This window comes from Lutra lutra, chromosome 6 (assembly GCF_902655055.1).
Source record: "Lutra lutra chromosome 6, mLutLut1.2, whole genome shotgun sequence".
Taxonomy (NCBI): Eukaryota; Metazoa; Chordata; class Mammalia; order Carnivora; family Mustelidae; genus Lutra; species Lutra lutra.
The window spans coordinates 154,196,364-154,217,734 of NC_062283.1; the positions used below are offsets into that span (position 1 = coordinate 154,196,364).

At 51.7% G+C, this 21,371-nt stretch overlaps 1 protein-coding gene across 8 annotated transcripts in view; it reads left to right on the forward strand.

Annotated features, from left to right (window-relative positions):
• FAM120B (family with sequence similarity 120B) overlaps nucleotides 1-21,371 on the forward strand; it is an 89,535-nt gene that overhangs the window by 27,545 nt on the left and 40,619 nt on the right. For all 8 annotated transcript variants that reach the window (XM_047735241.1, XM_047735244.1, XM_047735243.1 and 5 more), the window contains 3 exons: nucleotides 1,923-2,024; nucleotides 9,531-9,703; nucleotides 13,171-13,263. In XM_047735241.1, coding sequence (XP_047591197.1) covers nucleotides 1,923-2,024; nucleotides 9,531-9,703; nucleotides 13,171-13,263 — 368 coding nt within the window. The remainder of the gene's footprint in view (nucleotides 1-1,922; nucleotides 2,025-9,530; nucleotides 9,704-13,170; nucleotides 13,264-21,371) is intronic.

Consider the following 21,371-nt stretch of genomic DNA (forward strand, 5'->3'; position numbering starts at 1 on the left):
GGTGTAAATTATGAAGAAAAGAACGAATCTGCTGTCTGTGGTGATGGAAATTTGGAGAAGTAGGACTGTGGTGTCCATCTGCCCTTCGGCCTGGTTTGTGCAGATCTGGGGAGTATGGAGCCTGGTGAGCTGGTTTTCGAGAGCGGCTCTTTCTTCCTGGGTTGTAGCTGGGTAGCTGACTAGTGTGTGGCATTTCCCTGGGAACGTTTGTCCAAAACTGACTTCTCCAGGTAGATTCCCTAGTAAGCGTTGTCCGATAAATGATGGCCGTGCCTTCTTCCTGCGTTCTTCAATGTTAAAGCTCTGAGAGGACAACCCCAAGCCCTGGGGTTTGGAGGGTTAGAATGGTTTCAGTTGAAAGATGGTATAAAATGTGGTTTTGTAAATGTTTTGATAATTTTCCAAAAAGACATCCAGCAGGCTGGTGGAGAGCTCTTGTCTGTGAGATATTGAGCCTAGTGAGGTCTGTCTCTGGGCGTGGGTGCGCTCCTTTCAGAAACAGTGACCTGAAACATCCACTCAGTTGACTGCTTTTTAGTGTAATGAATACCTAGGCCAAGAGGGTTACATAGAGAGTTGGGGGGGGGTTGTTTTTAACAACTACAAGAACACTTCTCAGAGTTCTTTCTTTCTTTTTGTGTTTGTGAAATTTAAGTTGAATGTGTTCATTAAACTTTGCATTAACAGGCATCTGCCCTGGGCGTCGTGCTGGGACTAAGGACTGTGACGAGGTCTCAAGAGCTCAGTTGGGTGGCAGTGAGGGGGGTTGCGGAGGCGTGTGCAGTGTTGGCCAAAGTGCTGTGGCAGACAGGACAGAAGTCTGGGTGAGGAGAGAAGCGGGCCTAGAGTGGGGGTGTGGTGGACATGGGCCGAGGAGGTGAGAAAAGGCACGGTGAGTTTGAGGGTGTGAGCCAGAGCCGGCTTCCCTGGGGACCCAGCCCGACAGCACACATCCCTGGGGGGTGATGGGCCCGAGACTCGGGAATCCTTCGGGTCACCGTGTGCAGGTGCAGCTGGGGGTGCTGGGGCCGGCAGCATGCAGTGGGGTGGGAGCTGGAGGCTCGGCGTGCTCCCACGTCTGCACCCTTCTGCTGGCACAGGGGCTGCTGTTGTGGGATCTTCCGTTAGGACCAGTGTCCTGGTCCAGTTTTCATTGTAAAAAAGCAAAAACCAACAAGCTGGCACTTGCATGGAGAATGCCGTGGATGGGGTGAGTCTGAAGGTGGTCTGAGCAGGGCTGGGCCCGTGTGAGGCAAGAAGCCAAGTCCCAAAGGGCCAGGGGTGGTCCTGAGCGCCCTGGGGAGGGGAAGCATGGGGTTTGAGTGCTGGAAAGACAGCAGCCTGGTGACCCCAAGGTAGGTGAGCATGTCGAGTAGGAAAGCTACCTTCTGGCTTTGCTCACGGAATAAGCTAGAACGGAAGACAGACTGAATTTTTCATAGCAGCTAACAGTCCAACATACAGAAATGCCTTTGTTCTAGATTATTCCTACTAGCTTTTTAAATTGTCTAGTGTAATAATAGTCTTGATAGTTACACAAAACAGTGAATTAAAGACTAGAAAGAACTGTGCTACTCCCAGTTTTCCCTAAGTGTTGCGTGGAGCAGTGTGAGGACCCAGGAGGCAGCACGCCGCGGGGACCATCTAGGTGTGGTGACCTCTGTCCCCATTATTGTTTACAGACCCAGGTGGTCCTGCCATCTCCCCACCCCAGAGCTTAATGCTCTTGTTGAAGTGAGATCAGAGGGTAGGGGACCAACTGTTGGATGCCTGGGCTCTGTCTTAGTGACCTTGGATGTGAGAACTCATTGTATTCACCAACTTGAAATTGGTCCCCAGTGGAGCTGGGTCTGCTAGCGTGTTAGCCTGGTGACCAGTGTTGATACTCATGCACTTCTCCTGACCCTGCTGTCTTCACTCAGATGGTGCCAGCCCCTGCCCCACCGTCAAGGAGTGGTTCGTGTACTCTGGGAACCCGCTGAGGCACCCGGACCTCGTCAGGCCTCTGCAGATGAACATTCCAGGTACAGACGGTTTGGGTTAACGAAATCACTCATTTGTTCACCAGATGATACAAGTCCAGTAATGGATCCACTGTAGAAACAGATTTTTCCGGAACTGCACATACACTGATTTTCATGTCAACCCTGGACCCGCAAGGAGTGTGTCTGTCTAATAATGTTCTAAAACAGAGGAGTGGACCTTCGTTCCACAGATGGACCCTGGGCTGGTCTGCTCTGCCTCTGTCTGCCCTGACTCTTATACAAGGTCGACATCAGTGGACAGCAAGACACACCAAGGGGAGCACGGCTGTGGGCCCAGGCCTGTTGCTGCCTGATCCCACAGCAGATCCCCTGAGCTGGGCGTCGCTCAGTAAATATGTGCTGCATTAACAGGGATTCTAATGTCCTGCTTGAACCAGCTCTCCTTCCTCCTGCCGGAAGTTTGTTGGTGAACTGGAAAGGGAAGACAAAGGAAAGTCATTTTAGCTGGAAAAATAAGTTTTCTCTTCATGAGTGTTATCTTAAAACCTAAATGGGAGGGAATGAAAAGCAAAGTTCACCTAAAAATTAGCTGAAGTCCCTTCTTCCTGCAAGTTCTGAGTGCCTGAAAAGAGTCAAGAATTTGAGTGGGGGATAGAGTTGTACATGAAGGCAGGTTAAAGAAGAGGAGGGTGGTGAGGGGTTATTTTTAGTGTTCTTGCCATTGTTTCAGTGGACAAATACTTTTCTAAAACTTTGATATTCCATTTTTGTATGCGTTAAATTCTCCCATGCCACTGTTGTTCCCAGCACACAGGTCTGTAGTTTACCAAATAAGGGTGTGAGGACTGCAAAATAATTTTCTTAAAAATGGAATCGTGTTGGGAAGGAAGGTGAGGAAAGTTACTATAGGGAATATTTCCTTATTCTCTCAGCTGGTGATATACTCAAACCAAAAAGGTATTTATCAAAAAAACAAATGAAGATGAATTAACATCTGCTTATACAGCTAGAGATATTTTTTAAGGCTAGCCAAAATAATTTTTCCATGTTTTATTATGTAAGTGATTTCTATCTTATTGTATCTTTCCAAAAACACGTGGAGGGATTCTTACAGTTTTCGTCATGGTTTGAATTAAAGAGCGTATTTGGCTTCATTCTGTTACAAGTTAGTTCGAAAGGTCGCTCCCCAAAACGTTTTCATAAACTCTGGAAGCCATATCGTGACCACAGAGACCACTTCTGGGGCTCAGGCAAGCGTCGCCCTTGGCCCTGCTGGAGCTGTGAAGGTTCTGTGTGGGGCCCCGCGGGCCGCACCGCAGCGCTCAGCCGCCGAAGAGCTTGCGTGGCGGGCGGGGCCGCCTTCTGCTGGGGACCTGGAGTGTGACCCCGAGCTGTCGGGGCAGATCGTTGACACGAAGGACTGTTTGTGCTCATGTTTGTAAGGGTACGAAGATGACAGGATTTTAATACTTAAATACTTTCCTGTATCCGTGAGGAGAAAATGCCGAATGGTTTTATTTATTTTTTAAAGATTTTATTTATTTATTGACAGACAGAGATCACAAGCAGGCAGAGAGGCAGGCAGGGAGAGGGGGAAGCAGGCTCCCCGCTGAGCCGAGAGCCCGATGCGGGGCTCGACCCCAGGACCCTGGGATCGTGACCTGAGCCGAAGGCAGAGGCTCAACCCACTGAGCCACCCAGGCGCCCCGCCAAAGGGTTTTAAAGTAAACTTAAGACAGACCGCGCCCATCGGTGTCACGGGCGTGTCCCGCCGCTGCGGCAGCACGTGCTTGGAGACTGCGGCCCCGCTGACTGGCGCTGTCCCTGCACCTGTCTCGGGAGATCGGACGTGGGCAGGTGCCTCTGCCCCGGGCGCGACAAGCCCTTGTGCGACGGGAACCGTCGTTCCCCAGTGAGGCCAGTGGTCCTGTCGGGGGAGGGGCGTCACCGCAGGACACAGGTCTGGCCCGAGAGTCGGGAGCGGGTAGGTGTCCTCGCCGCTGTTACCGGTGGGGCTCCCGCTGGAGCGGCCAGAGCGTTCTTCAGCGGCGCGTTCGGGTTAGCTGGCTTTCCTCAGTAGTAGACGTGTGGAGACAGAAACCTCACGTTTCCGCGAAATGGACGGGAAAGACGGGGAGCAGAAAAAGTGCAGAGAGTAGCTGGAAATCAGGGGGGAGGAAGAGGGGAACCGAGCGGGCGCGGAGGAGAGGTCGGTCTCGTCGGTGGCGTGTTTTGCTGCAGGTTGTGGGCGTGGGTCCCACGTGTTCCGCGGTGGCACCGTGTGTCCTCCACTCACTCGCCTCACCGCACCCCTGCGACAAGGGCTTTCTGCCGGCGCTTCCTCTCCGCGGACGCAGCCCTGGGAGGGCCCTCGAGGCGCGCACCCGCGGCCGCGTCTTCCTCCTCCCTCGCTTCCGGCGCGCCGCATGTGGTGGCCTGAGCCTCGGACCGGGCCCCAGGCCGGCGACTGGAGGAGCGACTGGAGGAGCGTTTGCTTCCCCAGAGTCGGGCGGGGCTGCTGGTTGGCGCGGAGCCGAGGCGTGTTCTCCCTCCGCAGCCTCGGCTCGTCGCCCTCAGCAGCGCGCCCGGCTCGGCCTCGCGCGGCGCCCGCGCCCTGTGAGTACCTGCGTGTGTTTTCCCGCCGCGGGTTCAGGGATCCGTGAGCGTCGTGTGTCCTCGCTGCGCGGGCGTTTGCTCGGCTCACCGGAATCCCGCCGGCCGCCTCCGGAGACGGCCTCGGGCCTGAGGTGAGGTGGGCCACAGGTTTCCCGGAAGGGCGCGCCGTGGCCGGCCGGACTGTCAGCCCCGTTCTGCGTGGCGAGCGTCTGTGTGCGGCTCTGGAAGGTCTTGTCCTCGCGGTGTCTGGCGGGTCCACTGAGGTCCCCGGCGGCTGTCCAGCTGCGCGGACGCTCGCCCCGGAGCGACATGGTGACGGGACCGCCTGCGTCCTGACCCGGCCGCCCCACGTCGTGGGTCAGGAGAAACGGCGTCAGAACCTCAATGCCGGTTTTCCTTCCATCTGTAAAAATAATTTGGAGGTTTTTTTTTTTTTAAGACTTAGGTTTCTGTCAGAGAGAGAGGCAGAGAGAGAGAGGGCGCGCAAGCAGAGGGAGAAGCAGGGCCCGCTGAGCAGCGAGCCCGGTGAGGGACCCGATCCCAGGACACTGGGATCATGACCTGAGCCGAAGGCAGGCCTTCACCGATGGAGCCACCAGGCGCCCCTAAAGAGTTTCCAGTTAACTGTGTTACAAATACACATTTGAGTCCCAGGCCAACAGTTGACTTAGAGCCACATGCGCTGCATTTTGAATGCAGTAGGTAGGGGTGGCGTGACCGTGTCATTTTGCACGAAGTGAGACATTTCGTCCACGTATACTCCGAGCTTAGTTTGTTGAGACATTCATATACTAATGCATTCTGCGCTGTCCATATCTGAATGAATTCTGTTTTTTTTTTCTTATTATAAATAGGCTCTTGAAGTTCACCCAGCCAGTTTGCAAGTGGCGGTTGTCAGGGTTTTTAACTTTGTTTTCTTTTGGTCAGGAATGCTCTACTGAGCAGGGAATGCTAAGTAAACCTTCATTTAAATCAAACGTACCAACGAACGCTTTCACAGGTAAACTCCAGTCGTGAGCTACGTGCACGTTAATTTCGAGACTCTGACCAGTCCCGTCCTGACAGTGGACTCAAGCCAGACAGACATGGGGTTTTTCTCCGCAGCCGTGTGCCAGGGAGATAATCGTAAGATGACTCTGCTGAGATACGTATTTCTGTATGAAAAGCGTGCAGAGCTGCCACAGTCGCAGGAGTCTCCTCATTCACTTGCTTCTGTTGCTGTAACAGCACAAACAGATGTGCCGCTACTGCCGCTGTAACAGCACAAACAGATGTGCCGCTACTGCCTTGTGACTCATGGGGTGCAGGCAGCAGCCCTCTGCCGGGCAGACCGTCCAGGTGGCTCTGCAGAAGGTCTTCAGAGTTGGCGTTCACGGAAGTGACTTCCTTCCCTGCCCCTCTGCTCCTTCCTCTGTGGGCTCAGGTCCCTCGGAAGGATCCTAGGCTTTCCTGTCCATCTGTTCACACAGTCCTTTACCAAGTTATGTGATTTGGTTTTTGAAGCTGATGTGTTCTAGATGTGATGCTATTGGTGGCCTAGAGATGAGATCGATTGTTTAGGTCTTTGGCTCTTTGAAATATCTCAGCGGCCCCTGGAGCTCTGGGGGAGGTCGAGGAGGAGCCATCCTTGCTGGCATAGTTTTATTTATCCCTAGGAGCAAGGGTGTGTGTGGTGGTGTGTGTGTGTGTGTGTGTGGTGGGGAGGAGCTCCGGGCTGATCCGCCTTCTGGTCATGATCAAAATACGTTTCTTTTATTTAGTTTTAGTTTTTTTTTAAGATTTTATTTATTTATTTGACAGAGAGATCACAAACAGGGGAGCAGCAGAGAGAGAGGGAGAAGCACACTCCCCGCTGAGCAGGGAGCCCAGTGCCCCGGGATCATGACCTGAGCTGAAGGCAGACGCTTAACCGAATGAGCCACGCAGGCGCCCCAAAAGAGGTTTCTTTTAAACTGAAATTACGAGTGGTGTCCTTTGTGTTAGGTAGGCTCAGCCCTCTTGGGTTATCACGTGTTTAAACCACTTCATCTAGAGTGAGTTTCCCCATGGAGGAGAACTAATCTAAAGGATCCTTCAAAGAAATTCACATCTTCTGGCTTAAGATGATGAAATCTATCAACCGAGAAGTAAATCTCTTGGGCCCTACTTAGGACGAGAACCAGCCTTATAAATAGGGCCATTATGGAGGCTCATCAGGGTCCCATGCAGCCTAGCAAGTGCTGCACGTGACATCAAAGGACCACAGCCCCGGGATATGTTGTCTCGTATTGGAGACAAAGATCCTTGGTTTCCGGAGAAGGCTGCTGAGGTGTCTTGTCTCCTATACTGATATGCAAACAGGTGTTCAGTACCTAGTTTTTGACCAAATAAATTATTAATTGAATTTAGGATTAATATTCTCTGATTGAATTAGAGATTTTTGAGGACATGGTTTTTCAAACTGGTGGTTTTCTGTAATCTATTTTATCATTAGGCCTCAAGAACCAATTTCTTTATCATTGCGAGTTTTTCTTTTCTGTGTAAATGATTTCTTGGCTGTTTTGTGGAAGAATATAGAATGGTATTCAAACTCTGCCTGTGTCCGAACCACCTGGAGGGCACGTTACAGCAGATGCTGCTCCCCAACCCCTGGAGTTAGATTAGTAGGCCTGGGGTGCGGCCTGAGAATTTGCAATTCTTTTTTCTTTTTCTTAGGATGTAGCGTGTGCGTGCGGGTGCACACGCGCGCGCGCGCACACATGAATGAGAGCAAAAGGGGGGCGCAGAGGGAGAGAATATTCAAGCAGACTCCCCGCTGAGCATGGAGCCCAGTGTGGGCTTAGTGCAGGGCTCACTTCCACACCGCATGAGATCACGACTGGAGCTGAAACCAAGAGTTGGATGTCCCACCGACTGAGCCACCCAGGTGCTCCTCGAATTTGCAATTATAACAAATTCCCAGGTGACATCAAGGCCAGAGTGACAGCCGCTGGCATGGCACTGTTTGTTCAGGACATCTCATGTGTATTGCTGCCACAAATACTTGACTCTCAGTATGTCCTGTGAATCTCATTTTTTCTGTTTTAAAGTCTACGTGTGAGCAAATGAAATGTAAGGTACAGTGTTTCCACTGACGGTCCCCACACTCTGCTGGGGACTTGGCCTCCCAGCTGTATGCATAAATGTTGTGTATGCATCGAGGAAAGGACTAGAAGCTATATTTTCAAACACAGCTCTACGTGAGTGGTGGAATTGTAAATGTTACTCTTTTCTTATGCCTTTATTTTCCTTAGTTTTTTTACAATGCATGACTTTTAGAGTTAGAAAAAATGTTTTTCAACTATTGAAATAGCTGTGATAATGGGACGTTCCTCACTTAATCTCCCATCAGGGCTTGGCAAATGTCTGTATTTTAGGTTTTGGGGGCATCATGGTCTCTGCTGCCGTGGCCTGGCTCTGCACTTGGACTGTGCGGGACCACAGACAGCACCCAGGGGAGTAAGTGCGGTGCCGTTGTGGTGACACTTTATTTAGGGACATTGAAATTGGCATTTCCTTTGATTTTCTTGCATTGTGAAATACTATTTTTCTTTTGTTTTTTGTTTTTTGTTTTTTAAATCTATTAAACATGTGAAAACTATTCTGAGTTTATGGTCCTACAAAAACAGGCGGTGAGCTGGATTTGGCCCATGGGCTACAGTTTGCTGACCCTACAAGATGATTTTCTGAAAAGTATGTTTCTAAGAAGTCATGGCTGACTCGATAATCTTGGAATAATACCTCTGTCTTATTAACTGGTGCCATACATTGTTTTTTGCCAATTGTCTTCACTATTTTCTTTCTTTCAAGAGAAAAATGATTTTTTTTTCTTTCCAAAATAACTAATGAACAAGTTTTTTGAGGTAACACTTCAGCCGTTTCAGGAACGCAGGTCACTTTGCTGGGTTGTTCCACTTCCGGTGGTGGGAGATAATGGCCAAGAGTAGTAAATGATACTGTGAGGAATGCAAGAAAGAGGAGAGCTTCTTCATCGAGTCCTTCAATTCTGGACCATTTGGGTCCTAGGTTTTGTTTCCGTCGTGGATGTGGGACATTTAGACCTCAGCTGCCCTGGCTCTTGAGGCGCAGTGTTGTAGCTTCGTGACCCGACTAAGTCACAGCCGCTGCCTGTAGGGGGCCCTGGCTCGGCCTGGGACCTGCGTGTGTTCGCAGATGCCGGCAAGACCCCCGCTCTTTTCCAGATGCCTGGGGCCATTTGCTGGGATTTAAGGAAATGAGTAAGGGTTGTTTTTTAGACTCCAATAACTTAAATGCTACGACATTGTGCTGCTGTTTGATAGTTTTAGGGCCATGCTTTCTGAGCGTGGGGCCCACGGATGCCCCGCACCCAAGCCTCCAGGTTGCTCAGAGCAGACTCCCGCATCATACCTGGTAAAGCAGGCTTTCTGCACACAGAACCCAGGAAGATGGTGTTTGTTAACGGTCTCTGCGGTGGATTCTTTTTACCTTGAAGTTTGAAAACCGCTGGTCTGGAGGAATCAGAGCAAGCTGACAGGATAAGCTGGTGGTCTTTGCACCCGCAACACACCACGGCTGCGTTCTTTCCCACACTCGGAGACCGGACCTTCTAAACGTACTCCAGAAAGCATTCTTACTAATGCAGGCCACAGCACCGTAGGAAAGAAGCCCTAGTTTCCCCCAAAACATAGGTCCTAGAACAGGAGTGTTCTCCGTGAGTGCAGACCTGCTGGCCTTGCGCGTTGTTTCTCCCCCCAGGTTGTTTGTTCCTGCTCACTCTCTCGTCCCTTAGCCTCAAAGCCCAAGGATGTCAGAAAGGGCCGGGGTTAGGGTCTTTTATTCTTTTATTGGAGTTCTACAAGAAGCGTGTTTATGACTTGCTGGTGCAAAGAATAATGGTAAATGGGCTTCTTCTTCTTTTTTTTAAACCAGGGGGCACACCTAATTTGAAATCACTGTGGCTGAACCAGGAGCCAGGAGTACAGGGCCGGCGCTTGGACGCCCTCCTCGGCTGTTTTGACCTCTCGTCCTCCAGAGAAGAGCTGCAGGCAGTGGAAAACCCCTTCAAGGCGCTGTGCTGCCTCTTGATCTACCTCTTTGTGCAGGTACCCGCAGCCCTTGTCCCGGTGCTGCACCGGCGCCTCACGCCTGCCCTCACCTGTGTGCGGTGTGGCGCTCGGGGGCCTGGCCGTGGGCCCATCCCCGAGTCCTCCTGCCCAGGACCTGCCCCTCGCAGCTGTCGAACTGGGACGGGCTCCCTGTCCACACTCGCTGGACGCCTGTCTGTGTCGGAAGAGGAGGCTCGTGACGCACGTCTACGGGGCAGAGGCGCGTGGGACCCGTGCGCAGAAGCATGCTCTGAGCCGTGCGCTGCCTGCCCTGGTGCCGCTGGCGTCCGGGGGCTGCTCCTGCCAGGGCCCCGGTGTTGTGGTGAGGAGGCCGGTGCCTTCCATGGTCACTGCTCTCGCAGTGTTTACTGAGCATTTCCCTTCACTCCCCAGTCTAGGGCAAGGCAGTGGGTGCCTCCTGAGGTTATTTGGGCATTGCGTTGTGGGAAGCATGAGGCGTGTTTCGCAGACGTGCCCAGTAAAATGTCCGCGGGGGCCGTCATTGTCACGGTCTGTGTCTTCCTTGCCTGTCTCACCCGGGGGTTGTAGGCCTCACGTGACAAATGCTGCGCGAGGCCCTAACTTCTGTCCCTCAACAAGTTAGGCGCTTTCGGTTTCATTAGTTTTACACCTCGGTTACGTGTGAAAATTACAAAGGCCCATGAGAGTGTTTGTCTTTGTAATAGTTGTCCGTGCGCAGGGCAGTGTTCGGACACCTCCGGCAGAGAGGGGCCGGACCACTCCTCTTCCAGCCCCTTTCCTCCCACTTCCTTTCCTTCGCTCTATTGTTTTTTAAATGATTTTTGTCTCACATTTGTCACAACAATAAAAAAAAAGTCCTTTGCATTCACATCTCTCCTTCTTCAGCCTGTCTAGACCTCCTGTCCTCTCGATGCTTTTGAACTGTCCTGCCTTCTACCCTGGCCTCTCTGTGTGGTGGATCTTGGCGCTCCTTTGGCATAAACACCAAATTTTCATTTGCCTGGAATAGAGATCTACGTGACTGTTTTTCAGACCTGAATTCACTTTATGAAGTATTGCTTGTCTAAGAAACTCACTCTCATCGTGGAATTAATTTCAAGGAGCTTCGTACTGATTGTTCTTTTCCATTTCTGAATTGTCCTTTTCTTTCAGCCCTGCCCGTCTGTAGCTAGTTCTGCGTTTTGCATTTTGTAAAAATGTGGCTAAATGACTTCAAGGTTTTATTGCTTCATGATGGGTTTCGCATTGCCGCAGTGTAAACTTCAGCTTAGGCTTCACTGTTTTGAGGAGAACTTTTCGTTACTGGTACCAGACTTAGCAATATAATTGAATAGAAGATGGATTTTTAAGTGTAAAGCTGCCTTTCTTTTGATATCATTTACTAAACACTCAAGCACGTATCAGTCAGTATTTTCTATCCATTGTGGCTGAGAGAGGCCGTTGCGGGGGTTGGGAATGGTGGATAACCTGGAGCTGAGGTTTCTCCTCCAGAAAAACACGTGTGTTTTCTTCTCCATGTTGTCTGTGCACACGAACAGCCATTCCTTGAACACACATTTTGACTTAGTCTTCTAGTCAGAGGGTCGTACCTGCTGACAGTCACTCCTCACTCCTCACGGCTCTGCGCTTGTCACTGGTGCAGGTGACTGTGTCCAGACCTCGAAACAGCAGCTTCCCGCAGACATCAGTAATGATGACCTTCACTAAGAATCTCTGGTGTGAGTCAGCACGGGGCAGACTTAAAGAGCATATTTGAGTTGGAGCTTTTTGAAACTGAAAAACAGTGAATGGACACATCAGTGACCTCTCTGAGATGAAAAAGGCACTGTCATATTACTCACAGGGTGAATTTCTCTCAGGGTCTCATAGGGCTAAAAAGGTAAATCTACAAAAGTCTGCTTTTCTGTGATTACGCTTAAGTTAGACGTTCCGTTGTGCGACATGGGGAACAGAACCTGTGGAGAGAGGACGTGCTCTCCTAGGCTCCAGGTCAACAATAACACTTTTTATTGAGGGCTTATCTGAGAACTTTCTCAGGAAGGGTGAGTTTGTATCAGAGTGAGCTACGTAGTTTTTATAATCTCTAGTTGAGCAGGTGCTTTAAAGAGTAATGTCCTTTCTGTGAAATGCTCAACGAGCCCGTGTCCCTCGCCTCTGTGGTTTCGATCTGTCACCGCAGAGGTGGGTCACCTGTGAGAGCGACGGTCTGTGGGATGCCTCTCTCTTCTCTAAGTTGGTGCTTTAAAATCACCCTTCTTCCAGAGTCGCTAATGGCAAGAAGTAGAATTACATTCCCACAAAACCAGTCTACACGGAGAGCGATGGGCCTTTAATGGGATTAAAAAACGTGTTCTCTGCTTGGTCTAGCTTCTGTAGACTGGGGTCTTTTTCTCTTGGTCATGAGTACTACACATCTGTGGACTTGTTTGTTATTCCCTGAAATAGTTCCAGCTGTCCTTTATACAAAGGCAATAAGTACGTCAGAATGGAACAGGGCAGGGTGGCCACGGGGTTGCTGCCTTGCGCCAGGTGGAGGTGACCAACGCCAGAAATAATTGGCTTTTCCTGGAGAGGGCAGCGGGTCCTGGCTGGGGAGAGCAGGAGTCCCTGGAAAACTGTCTTTGTGGATTATGGTGGGGTCGTGTTTATCAGGAGTAAACATTAGCCACTTTTATCCCTGAGAAGAATCAGAATTCTTACCCTTGGGTTTGCGGTTGTCATCCTGATTTTTTTTTTTCCCTTCAAGCCTCTACTCGCCACAGAACGTGTTCCTCTGTAGAAAGAGGTTCTCGTATTCTTAACGACGGCTGTGGAAATGCTGAGCAAGGGAACTGCAGAGCTTTTCTCTGCTGGCAGCATTTGGTGGCTGATCCGGAAAAGTCACCACCCGGTAACCTGGGAGGAGGTGGCCCCTGGAGCAGCCGCTGTCCATGGTACTCCCAGGCCCTGTCATTCCCATCGTTTTCTCGAGACCCAGAGTTTCCCCATCTCTCTCTCCAAATCCCTGCCCTCCTTGTTCTTGCTCACATTTTGGTTGGACTCCTTGATTCCACAGAAGAGCAGAGGGTCTCACATGTGGGGGTCCTGGGATCTGAGTCTGCAGGTTTCACCAGAGCTGGCGAAGGCGGAAGTTTATCCCAGCTTTGATCATCCCAGCTCACGCTGCAAACCCCTGAGTTGCCAGCTCTGGGATCTGGTGCCCAGAGCAGTCACTTGTGTTGCTGTAAGACTTGGGTTCGGTTGTGACTCATGGCCCCTCCCAGGAATTCTAGAGCTTCCCCCGCTTGCTGTGGAGCAACCAGGGCCCTGTCCAGCTTGGCCCTGGCCATTATGGGCTGTGGGCTCTGGACAAAGAGGCCACTGACCTCCGCCTCTGCCTCATCCCCTGCCCCGTGTGGGCCTGTGTTCAGTTGTTGGACCTGTGTGCAGAGCGTCGTGTTTTTCCCAAAGTTCATGCTGCTTCTCTTTCTTCTCCCTTTCAGGTGGACACTCTTTGCCTGGAGGATCTGCATGCTTTCATTGCTCAGGCCTTGTGCCTCCAAGGAAAGTCAACGGTGCAGCTTGTGGACCTACAGGTACTGGCCTGACGCACTGTCACGGTTCTGGCAACCCCTGCCTGACCAGAGGGTCCGCGCTCTTGCCAGCCTTTTCTTCTGTTGTGGTTTCTAAGTTTTGGTTGGTGTTCCACAGAGAAGATAAGAAAGCTCATGTATTCGAGGTGTTCTTACGCCGTGGTTGGCTTTATCTGTCACACAGCGGAGCCCAGGGTCTTGCCAGGTTATTGAAGCTCTTGCAGAGCCTGTGTTTCTGGAGAGTGGCCCTCTAGACCTTGGTGTCTGCTGAGTCACGTGCCCACAAGAGCCCCCTCATTCCAGCACTGAACAACAGAACTGTGTCGTTCTTAATCCTGTCTCAGAATTAGTAACGTGAGCAGAATAGTCGGTGTGAGCCCTTGTAAGCCTCGCTAACTTTAGGAAAACAAGACGCCTTTTTCTGATGTTCGTGATTTTGGCCCATACACATCCTGTCCTGCCTGTTTTGTCTGTGGGCCTCATCTTCCAGACGTTGGTGACCGCTCTTTGGGGCGGGGCCACGTCCCACCCGCTGTGTGTCTTCTACCAGAGGCTTGCCTGTGGAGTGTTCCGTAATGGAGATTACGCACCTGTGTTACTTTTATTCAGATGTTGCCGCTCATGGGTGTTTATGCCTTGAATCTCATGAACGAGCCATTGGCAGCTGAGCCGGGCTCCTCTGCGCTGTGGCCACCCGTTTCCTAGAGGAAAACCCAAGGTCAGGTCAGTAGTTTGTGGAAACTGAAGACTTTGCTTTATAAATGCTATTGGATAATGGTAATGAGTTTTATCCACAGATTCTAGTTAACTGATTAGTTTTCACCGGTCTTTATAGTGAAGAAAAAAATTTCATTTATAAACAGCTTCCGATCTAAGCTCAGAGCTCCTCCGTGCCACGTTTACTCCTTGAGCTGATTCTTGGAGCAGCGCAGTTAAATCCAGTGCAGATGGTGTGTGTGTGAACAGAGTCATTACGTTACAGTCAAGAAAGTTATTTTTAGAAGGGGACTTTTTTTCCTCCTTTTGGCAAGACACAATTTTAAAAAGTGAATTTGGGGTTATTGCTGGTCTAATGCTAATTCTTTTTTAATTGAGGGGTAATTGGCGCACGTTATGTGAGTCGGAGGTGCTCCGCATAGTGATTCGTGTCTGTATGTATTGTGAACTGAGCCACAGCCAGTCTAGCTAGTACCTGTCGGACGGACAGTGACGGGATGCTTTTCCTTGTGATGTGAGCTCCAGATTTATGCTCTTAGCGACTTCCAGGTATGCAACACGGTATCACCCCTGTGCCTCCACGCTGTGCACCGCGGCCGTGGCTTACTCATGTTAGCACTGGCCCTCTGTGCCTTCTCCAGTGCCCTCAAGTTCCATCCACACGACCACACTGGCAAGATTTTACTCTCTTTTCTTACGGCTGGTAATTCTGCACTGTTGTATACGTCACATTTTTTAAATGTGTTCCTCAGTTGATGGACACTTAGGGTGTTTTCATATCATGTCTGCTGGGAGTAAGGCTGCCTCGAACGTGGGCTCACGTCTGTCAGAAGACAGTGACGTAACTTCCTTCAGATACAGCCCAGAAGGGGGATTGCTGGATGGTAGTTCCATTTTTAGTTTTTTGAGGAGCCTCCGTGCTGTTTTCCGGAGTAGCTGCACCAGTTTGCATTCCCACCAGTAGAGCAGGAGGGCTCCCCTTTCTCCGCATCCTGGCCACAGTTCCCTTTTGCCTTTTTGATGACGCCCTTCTAAATCAGTGTGGGAATTAACTGACCGTATATGCAGGGTTTGCTTTTGAGCTCTCTATTCTGTTCCATTGATTTTTGGGTCTGTTTTTATTCTAATACCGTACTGTGTTGATGACTGTGGCTTTGTAATCTAGTTTGGAAATCAGGGAGCTGGATGCCTCCAGCTCTGTCCTTCCTCGGGACTCTCTGGCTATTCAGAGCCTTTGTGGTTCTGTACACATGTTAGGGTTGTTTGTTCTATTTCTATGAAAAGTGCCCTAAGAATTCTTGCAGAGATCGCACTGAAGCTGTAGGCGGCTTTGGGTGGTTTGGACGGTTCCCTCATCAGTGTTCTATAGTTTTCATGGTGCAGGTTTTTCACTTTCCTGGTCAAATGTATTCCTACATATCATACTCTTTTTGATGTGATTATAAATGGAATTGTTCTCTTAATTTCTCTGGTTTCCTTATTAGTGTATAGAAATGCAACAGATTGGGGCCCCTGGGTGAGTTAGTCAGTTAGGCGTCTGCCTGTGCTCAGGTCATGATCCTTGGGTCCTGGGATCGAGTCCTGCGTCAGGCTCCTGGCTCAGCGGGGAGCCTACTCTCCCTCTGCTGCTGCTCCCTCTCTTGTGCTCTGTCTCTGATAAATAAACTCTCTAAAATGATAATAATTTTTTAAAGACTTTAAAAATGCAACAGATTTCATGTATTGATGTATCCTACAACTTTATTGGATTTATTTATTAGTTCTAACCATTTTTTTGGTGGAGTTTTAAGGGTTTTCTACATACAGTAGCTTGTCATTTGAAGACAGTGATAGTTTGACTTCTTCCTTTCGGTTTGGATGCCTTTTATTTCTTTTCCCTGCCTGATTGCTGTGGCTGGGACTTCCGGTGCTGTGTTGAGTAGACACGGCGAGAGTGCACATCCTTTCATTTCCTGATCTCCGAGGAAAAGCTCTCAGCCTTTCAGCACTGAGGATGATGGTGGCCGCTTGCATTGAGTAGGAACAACACCAATGTTAAAAAGTGAATTTTCAGTTATTAGTAGGTTAGTAAAGTTGTTAATACTAGGTTATAGCCCCAGCTGCCTCTAGAAGATAGGAGGTATTGGCGTTGTCACCCTGCTACTGCTGGGCCAGATGGGTGCCTGCTCTCAGAGGCCCTTGGCTTCCCCCTGCCCCACCCCGCCTTGAGCAGGGCGGTAACTTTAACTCCCCTTCCGTGATTTTTCGGCAGAGCCTAGCCTTCCTAGTCTCTCTGCTCAGCAGTTTCTCTGCTGTGCTGGGTCCCCCTCCTGGCTCTGACTCCAGCCTCCTTCCTGATGGAAGGCTCCCTGTGTTTAGAATGTTCTGGATTTCTCTCTTCTGTGCCAGGGATTAGGGGAGCACTGTCTGAGCGCCCTGGCGGCGTCTTCAGAGCTACCTTGTCTGGTGCTTATCACCACTCGTCGGAGAGCGCTGGTCGTCTTTGATGGGGGATAAAAAGGAAGAAATAGGAGTTGATGGAAGGAGGATGCTGTTCTGAAACTCCAGCTGTACCCCCAGAAAGTGACATGTTGTAAGCATCACATTTCGTTGCCGCTGTGAGGATGTCTCAGGATCTGTTGGACGAACAGTTCTTGGGGGGCCCTCGCTGTGGTGGTGTCATTGTGCACCGTGAGTCGGACCTTACACCAGCACCGCTGGCACGGTGTGCACACGGGAGCACAGTTTGGTCGGTGGTGGACAGGGAGTCTCAGACGGGGGCTGTGCGCGCAGTCCTGGAGTGGGAGGGGTAGTCCGTGTCCGTGCCCGCGCCAGCTTCTGGGTGGACCATCCCCCAGGGCCTCAGGCAAGACCCGACTTTATTACGGTCTCTCTTGTTCAGACCCACAGCCACCTGAGTGGCACCTTCACTGGGACCGTGGTTCCCACCAGCCGAACGGGGCGCTCGCAGTGAGGGCCCCTCACCCTGGCTCCTGCACACCACATTCTTCATCCCTTTCTGGCAGGTCTCTGTTGTGTGAGCGGGAACAGCTGCCCTTAACCTCCAAGGCGCTGGTAGCCTCTGAGCCGTCGGGAACTCCTGGTGTGGCATGTAGGTTTTCAGCTTCCGTAGTTTAATCACTGAAGACGAGAAACTGTAGAAAGGATTTGGAAGATTTTACTTAGCGTGGCCGTACGGTTCACGGCAGGCGCCGGGTGGCATCTCTCGCCCTGGGGCTTCTGGTGAGGCCTGGAGGCCACGCCCTCTGCCCTCCTTGGGCCTTTGCTGTGCTGACAGGCCCCTCCCTCTGTCTTCGTGTTCACCTTCATCCTTTGTTTTAAACTTGGTCTCTTGGACTGGCTCTGTCCTCTCGTGGATAGAGTCCGGTGTCCCTCCCCTGGAAAACACCGAACACTTCCGCAGTGGGCACGCCCAGCCCGTCTTGCCCTTTGGAGGACGCTCTCTGCGGGACGGAGCACGTCTCTGGGTCTGCGCTGCCCCCTCACCTTCGGCCCCATAGCGCAGTCGTGCCTGTGTGACACGCGGTCGCCGAAGCAAAGGTTAGGGAACGCTCGGCTGCCAGCCCCACCGAGCACTGGGTCTTGTGCTGCGTTCGCTCCCCTTCTGAGCCCGTGGCACGCTGTTTGTTTGTCTTTGTTAAGAAACCGTTGCGGGACTTCTTCCAGAGAGACGTGCGGGCCTCACTCTGGCACCCGGCTTGGTCGTTGGGGAGTGCGGCCCAAGGCAGGCTTTCGTGGTGGGGACCTCAGTGGGAAAGCTGCGGGTCCTGCGTGGGGTTTTCACGATCTTCCTCCTCTGCTAGATGAAGGCCCGCCTGGAGGGAGAGACAGAGCTCTTCCCCCTGTTTGCTTTCAGCGCCCATCACTCTGCCGACATGACTAGAGCCTGCTTGACTGAGCAGAGTGGTTGTGCAGGTGCGGCCCTTGGGGCGACACCCCCTTTGCAGAGCCCCCTGTGCCTCTGCCCCCCCTCCCTGGAGCTCCCAGCAGAGCCAGAGAGGCAGCTGTGGCATGTGGTCTGCCCTGGGCCCCCCTCTGGGTCGCTGGTGACTTGTAACTTAACCGCTGTGGCTCGTAGTCTCTGACGGGCAAGCCAGAGTCATGGAAGCCACGGCTCCCGTACACCCGTGGGCGTGGGTGATCGTGGAATGGTCTGGGATTCACGTGATTAGCTCCTGGCCTGAAAAGCAAAGCTAGGACCCTTCAACTTACAGCATCAAAGCAAAGAGCAGAGGGTAGAGCAGAGGTGGCAGAGAAGGAGGGCGTGGGAGAGAGGGCTCTGTGCCCATCCCATTTCTGCCTCCTCCGCTGGGAAGGCAAACACCACACCGTTTCCTGTCTCCCTCGGCTCCTACCTGGGGCCTCGTTCATGTGGAGTTGAATGCATGTGTTTGTTTTTGTGAAGCTCTTAAGTGTGTCTCAGATTTTCCGAGACTGAAATGTGATAAGCCAAAGCTGATGGGAGACTTCCGTCTGGATGTTTACATCTGAATGTGGAGACGGGTTCGGGTTGAGCGTCAGGACTCACCAAGGGTGGCAGGCCAAAGGAAGGTCCTTCTAGAACTGGCCTTCTAGACTGTTCTTGCTGGAGGAGGTCTTCGTCACTCATACGTGGCTCGTGTTGTATGGGAGAGATGGGTTTCTCTGCCTCAACTGTAGGCTCTGGAAGGCTGGGAAGTGTCCTTGTTTGTAACCCTCAGCAGCTGGCTTACAACAGGGCCAGCAGACGCTTGGCAAGTGCTTCGTGGTGGCGACTAGGGTTTTGTGGAGCTTGTCTGCGACGTGTGATCTTATCTCTGTGTTTTCTGTATTTTAATCGGAGGCCGTGTCGTCTTGCTGGAGCACTGTCTGATATTTAACCAGCAGAATATGAGTAAAGAAAAAACAGTATTTTAGCATTTCTGCAGGAGGTTTTCTGATTCTGAGTTGAATCTTTGACTTTGTCCTTTGATCTCGTGCCTAGTTCTCAAATAACGTTCTTCTGAGAAAAGTTTGCAAGTAGTGTTTTAAATGATAGCAGGTGCCAGACCACAAACCCACAGAGGCGAGAATCCCCAAAGACGAGGGCCTTGATGTGTCTGTTGATGAAACGCAAGCCCCCTCGGAGGGATCCCAGGGCAGGAACCTGCTGCGGACCTGGGAGGGAGAACAGGGTGGGCCAGGATTGTGGGGAAACACACACACTGACCCCCGTCAGAACCACCGTGCCTCTCACTAGGTAACTCCTGAACACAGGCTTCTGAGGTCCCCGTTTACTGGAGGGACTTGGGACAGATGCAGCCGTGCTGCCTAGAAGTAGTGCTGACTGAGGGACCCAAGGACCTGTTTCCCGCCAAGGAGCGGGAAATTCCCTGCTTTGGTCGTGGTGATGGTCTGTCTTTGGGAAGAACGTAGCCCAGATCACTTAAGGGAAAATAAATTAAGTGGAGGTTCAGGGAAGTCCCACCAATTGGTGACATGTTAAGAGCCCAGATTGCTAGGGTAAAATAAAGCTTCTCTGTGACTCTTGGGGGTGGCATTCAGTTACTTTTTTGGGGGAAGAGGTCCTTAACCTGCAGAAGGTAAGGTGCACTCCCAGGGTGAGACCTGCGGTCTGATGGGCACATTGTGGGTGGCGGGAGCCGGCCACACGGTCAGATGACAGGGCTGACGAGCTCCACTCACCAGGCTTCTTACCAGAGTCCGCACCTGCCTCAGAACAGAGGGTTTTGTGGACTTGGAAAGGGGAGGTTAGGAGTGGCGTCCGCCTGCCCATGATCTGTGCTCTGTGTGACGGGCTGTTCCGGGCAGGGCGTTGGGGACAGAGGGGCGCATCGCTGCCTGCACGTGCCCTTGGCTGCCGGCACCCATCGGGAAGCCCACTCACCGTTCCCCAGAGAGGAGTGCAGGTGCCTGGGTGGGGCTCCGAGAGCCAGGGGCTTGCGGCTTCCGCATGGAGCTTGGGGAGCATGAGCTTGCTGGAGACTTAGCCACGCGGGTGGGGAGTAGCCTGGAATCGCAGGCTTTTGGGAGAACGTTTGACACACCCAGGTAACTCCTGATCCTGAGTCCACAGAAGGAACGGTGCTGCGGGCCTCTTGTCTTGGGGCGTGGTTGCCATGGACATGTGTCCAGGCACAGAGCTCACACGGCTGGTTCGCTCCCCTGGCCCCGGGTGAGCGCGCGGCTCCAACGGTCCCCCTCAGCGACAGCAGGAGAGTCGCTGAAAGCTGGAGCTGTGAAGCTCACCGGTAGGAGTTCAAAGTCGGTCTGTGCCATCGACTCTCCAGATCACGTCTTTATCTTGCCAACTTGAAATGCGTTCTCATTCTGCCCACGGCTCACGCCCAGCCTTAGCCAACCGCAGCCCTCAGGCCAGAGCTGGCCTGTCAGCTATCTTTGAATGGCCTGTGAGCTCGGGACAAGGTTTACGTTTTTAACTGGTAAGGAGAAAAGTCCGAGAAGAGTCTTTTTTCAGACATGTGGACGTGCTGTCAAGTCCATAAAGTTCACACTGCGACAGCAGAGTTGAGAGCTGTGACAGACACCATAAGGCCCCCAAACACCAGAAGTAAGACCCTGTGGCCCTTTGCAGAAAAGCCTGCTGGCCCCGGCTTACACGAGCAGGCAGGTGTGTAGGCTTTTCTGTGAGCTGGAAAGTCCCTGGGCAGTGCATGTCCTAAGCACAGAGACCATCCCACTGGCCTTCGTGCTGGGCCTAGAGCTCACTCAGGAGTGAGAACAGCAAAAATACCTTCCAGAAATAGGGTGCTTTCGTTTGGGTTTGGGCTTCTTCTTCTTTTTTTTTTCTTAGAGAAATTAGGAGGACTTCATAAACATTAGAGTTAATTTTTATGTCATTCTTTTGAGGGAAACGAAAGTTCTGTCTTGTTATGTCGTTAGGGAAATGAAGACAAAGATTGGTGTCTTGGCCAAGACCCCTCGGAAGGGCTGCTGAGGGTCCACTGAGCTCTGGAGTCGGCCCACCCATGAGGAAGTCTGGATTTGGGGTCTGGGAGCAGGTGTTGGTGATGGTGACTTGCTCCTCGTTGGGTCCTCTGTCGCCTGCTGGGTGCTGTATGAATGTCAAATGCTCGGTAAGCTTTACCGCTGAAGACAGTGTTGTCGGCTGCAGCTGGAACACATGGGACCTTGGAGGTGGTGCGGGCAGGCTCCGGTGACGGGCTCCCGTCCAGGGTGGTCTGCCCGAGGTCGGGGCGCCTGCCGCGGTCAGGTGATGTCAGGCTTCGTCTCTTCTCCCCAGACAGCCTCCCTCCCGGGAGAGTAGAGGCCGCACGTGTAGAAGCAAATGTAGAAATCTTCCGTTAAAGGATCTTCAGTCAATATTGCCCATGTTGGTGAACCGTCACTTTCCAAAGCAAACGCTTTAAATTCTGGCGAGGAGATAAAATTGC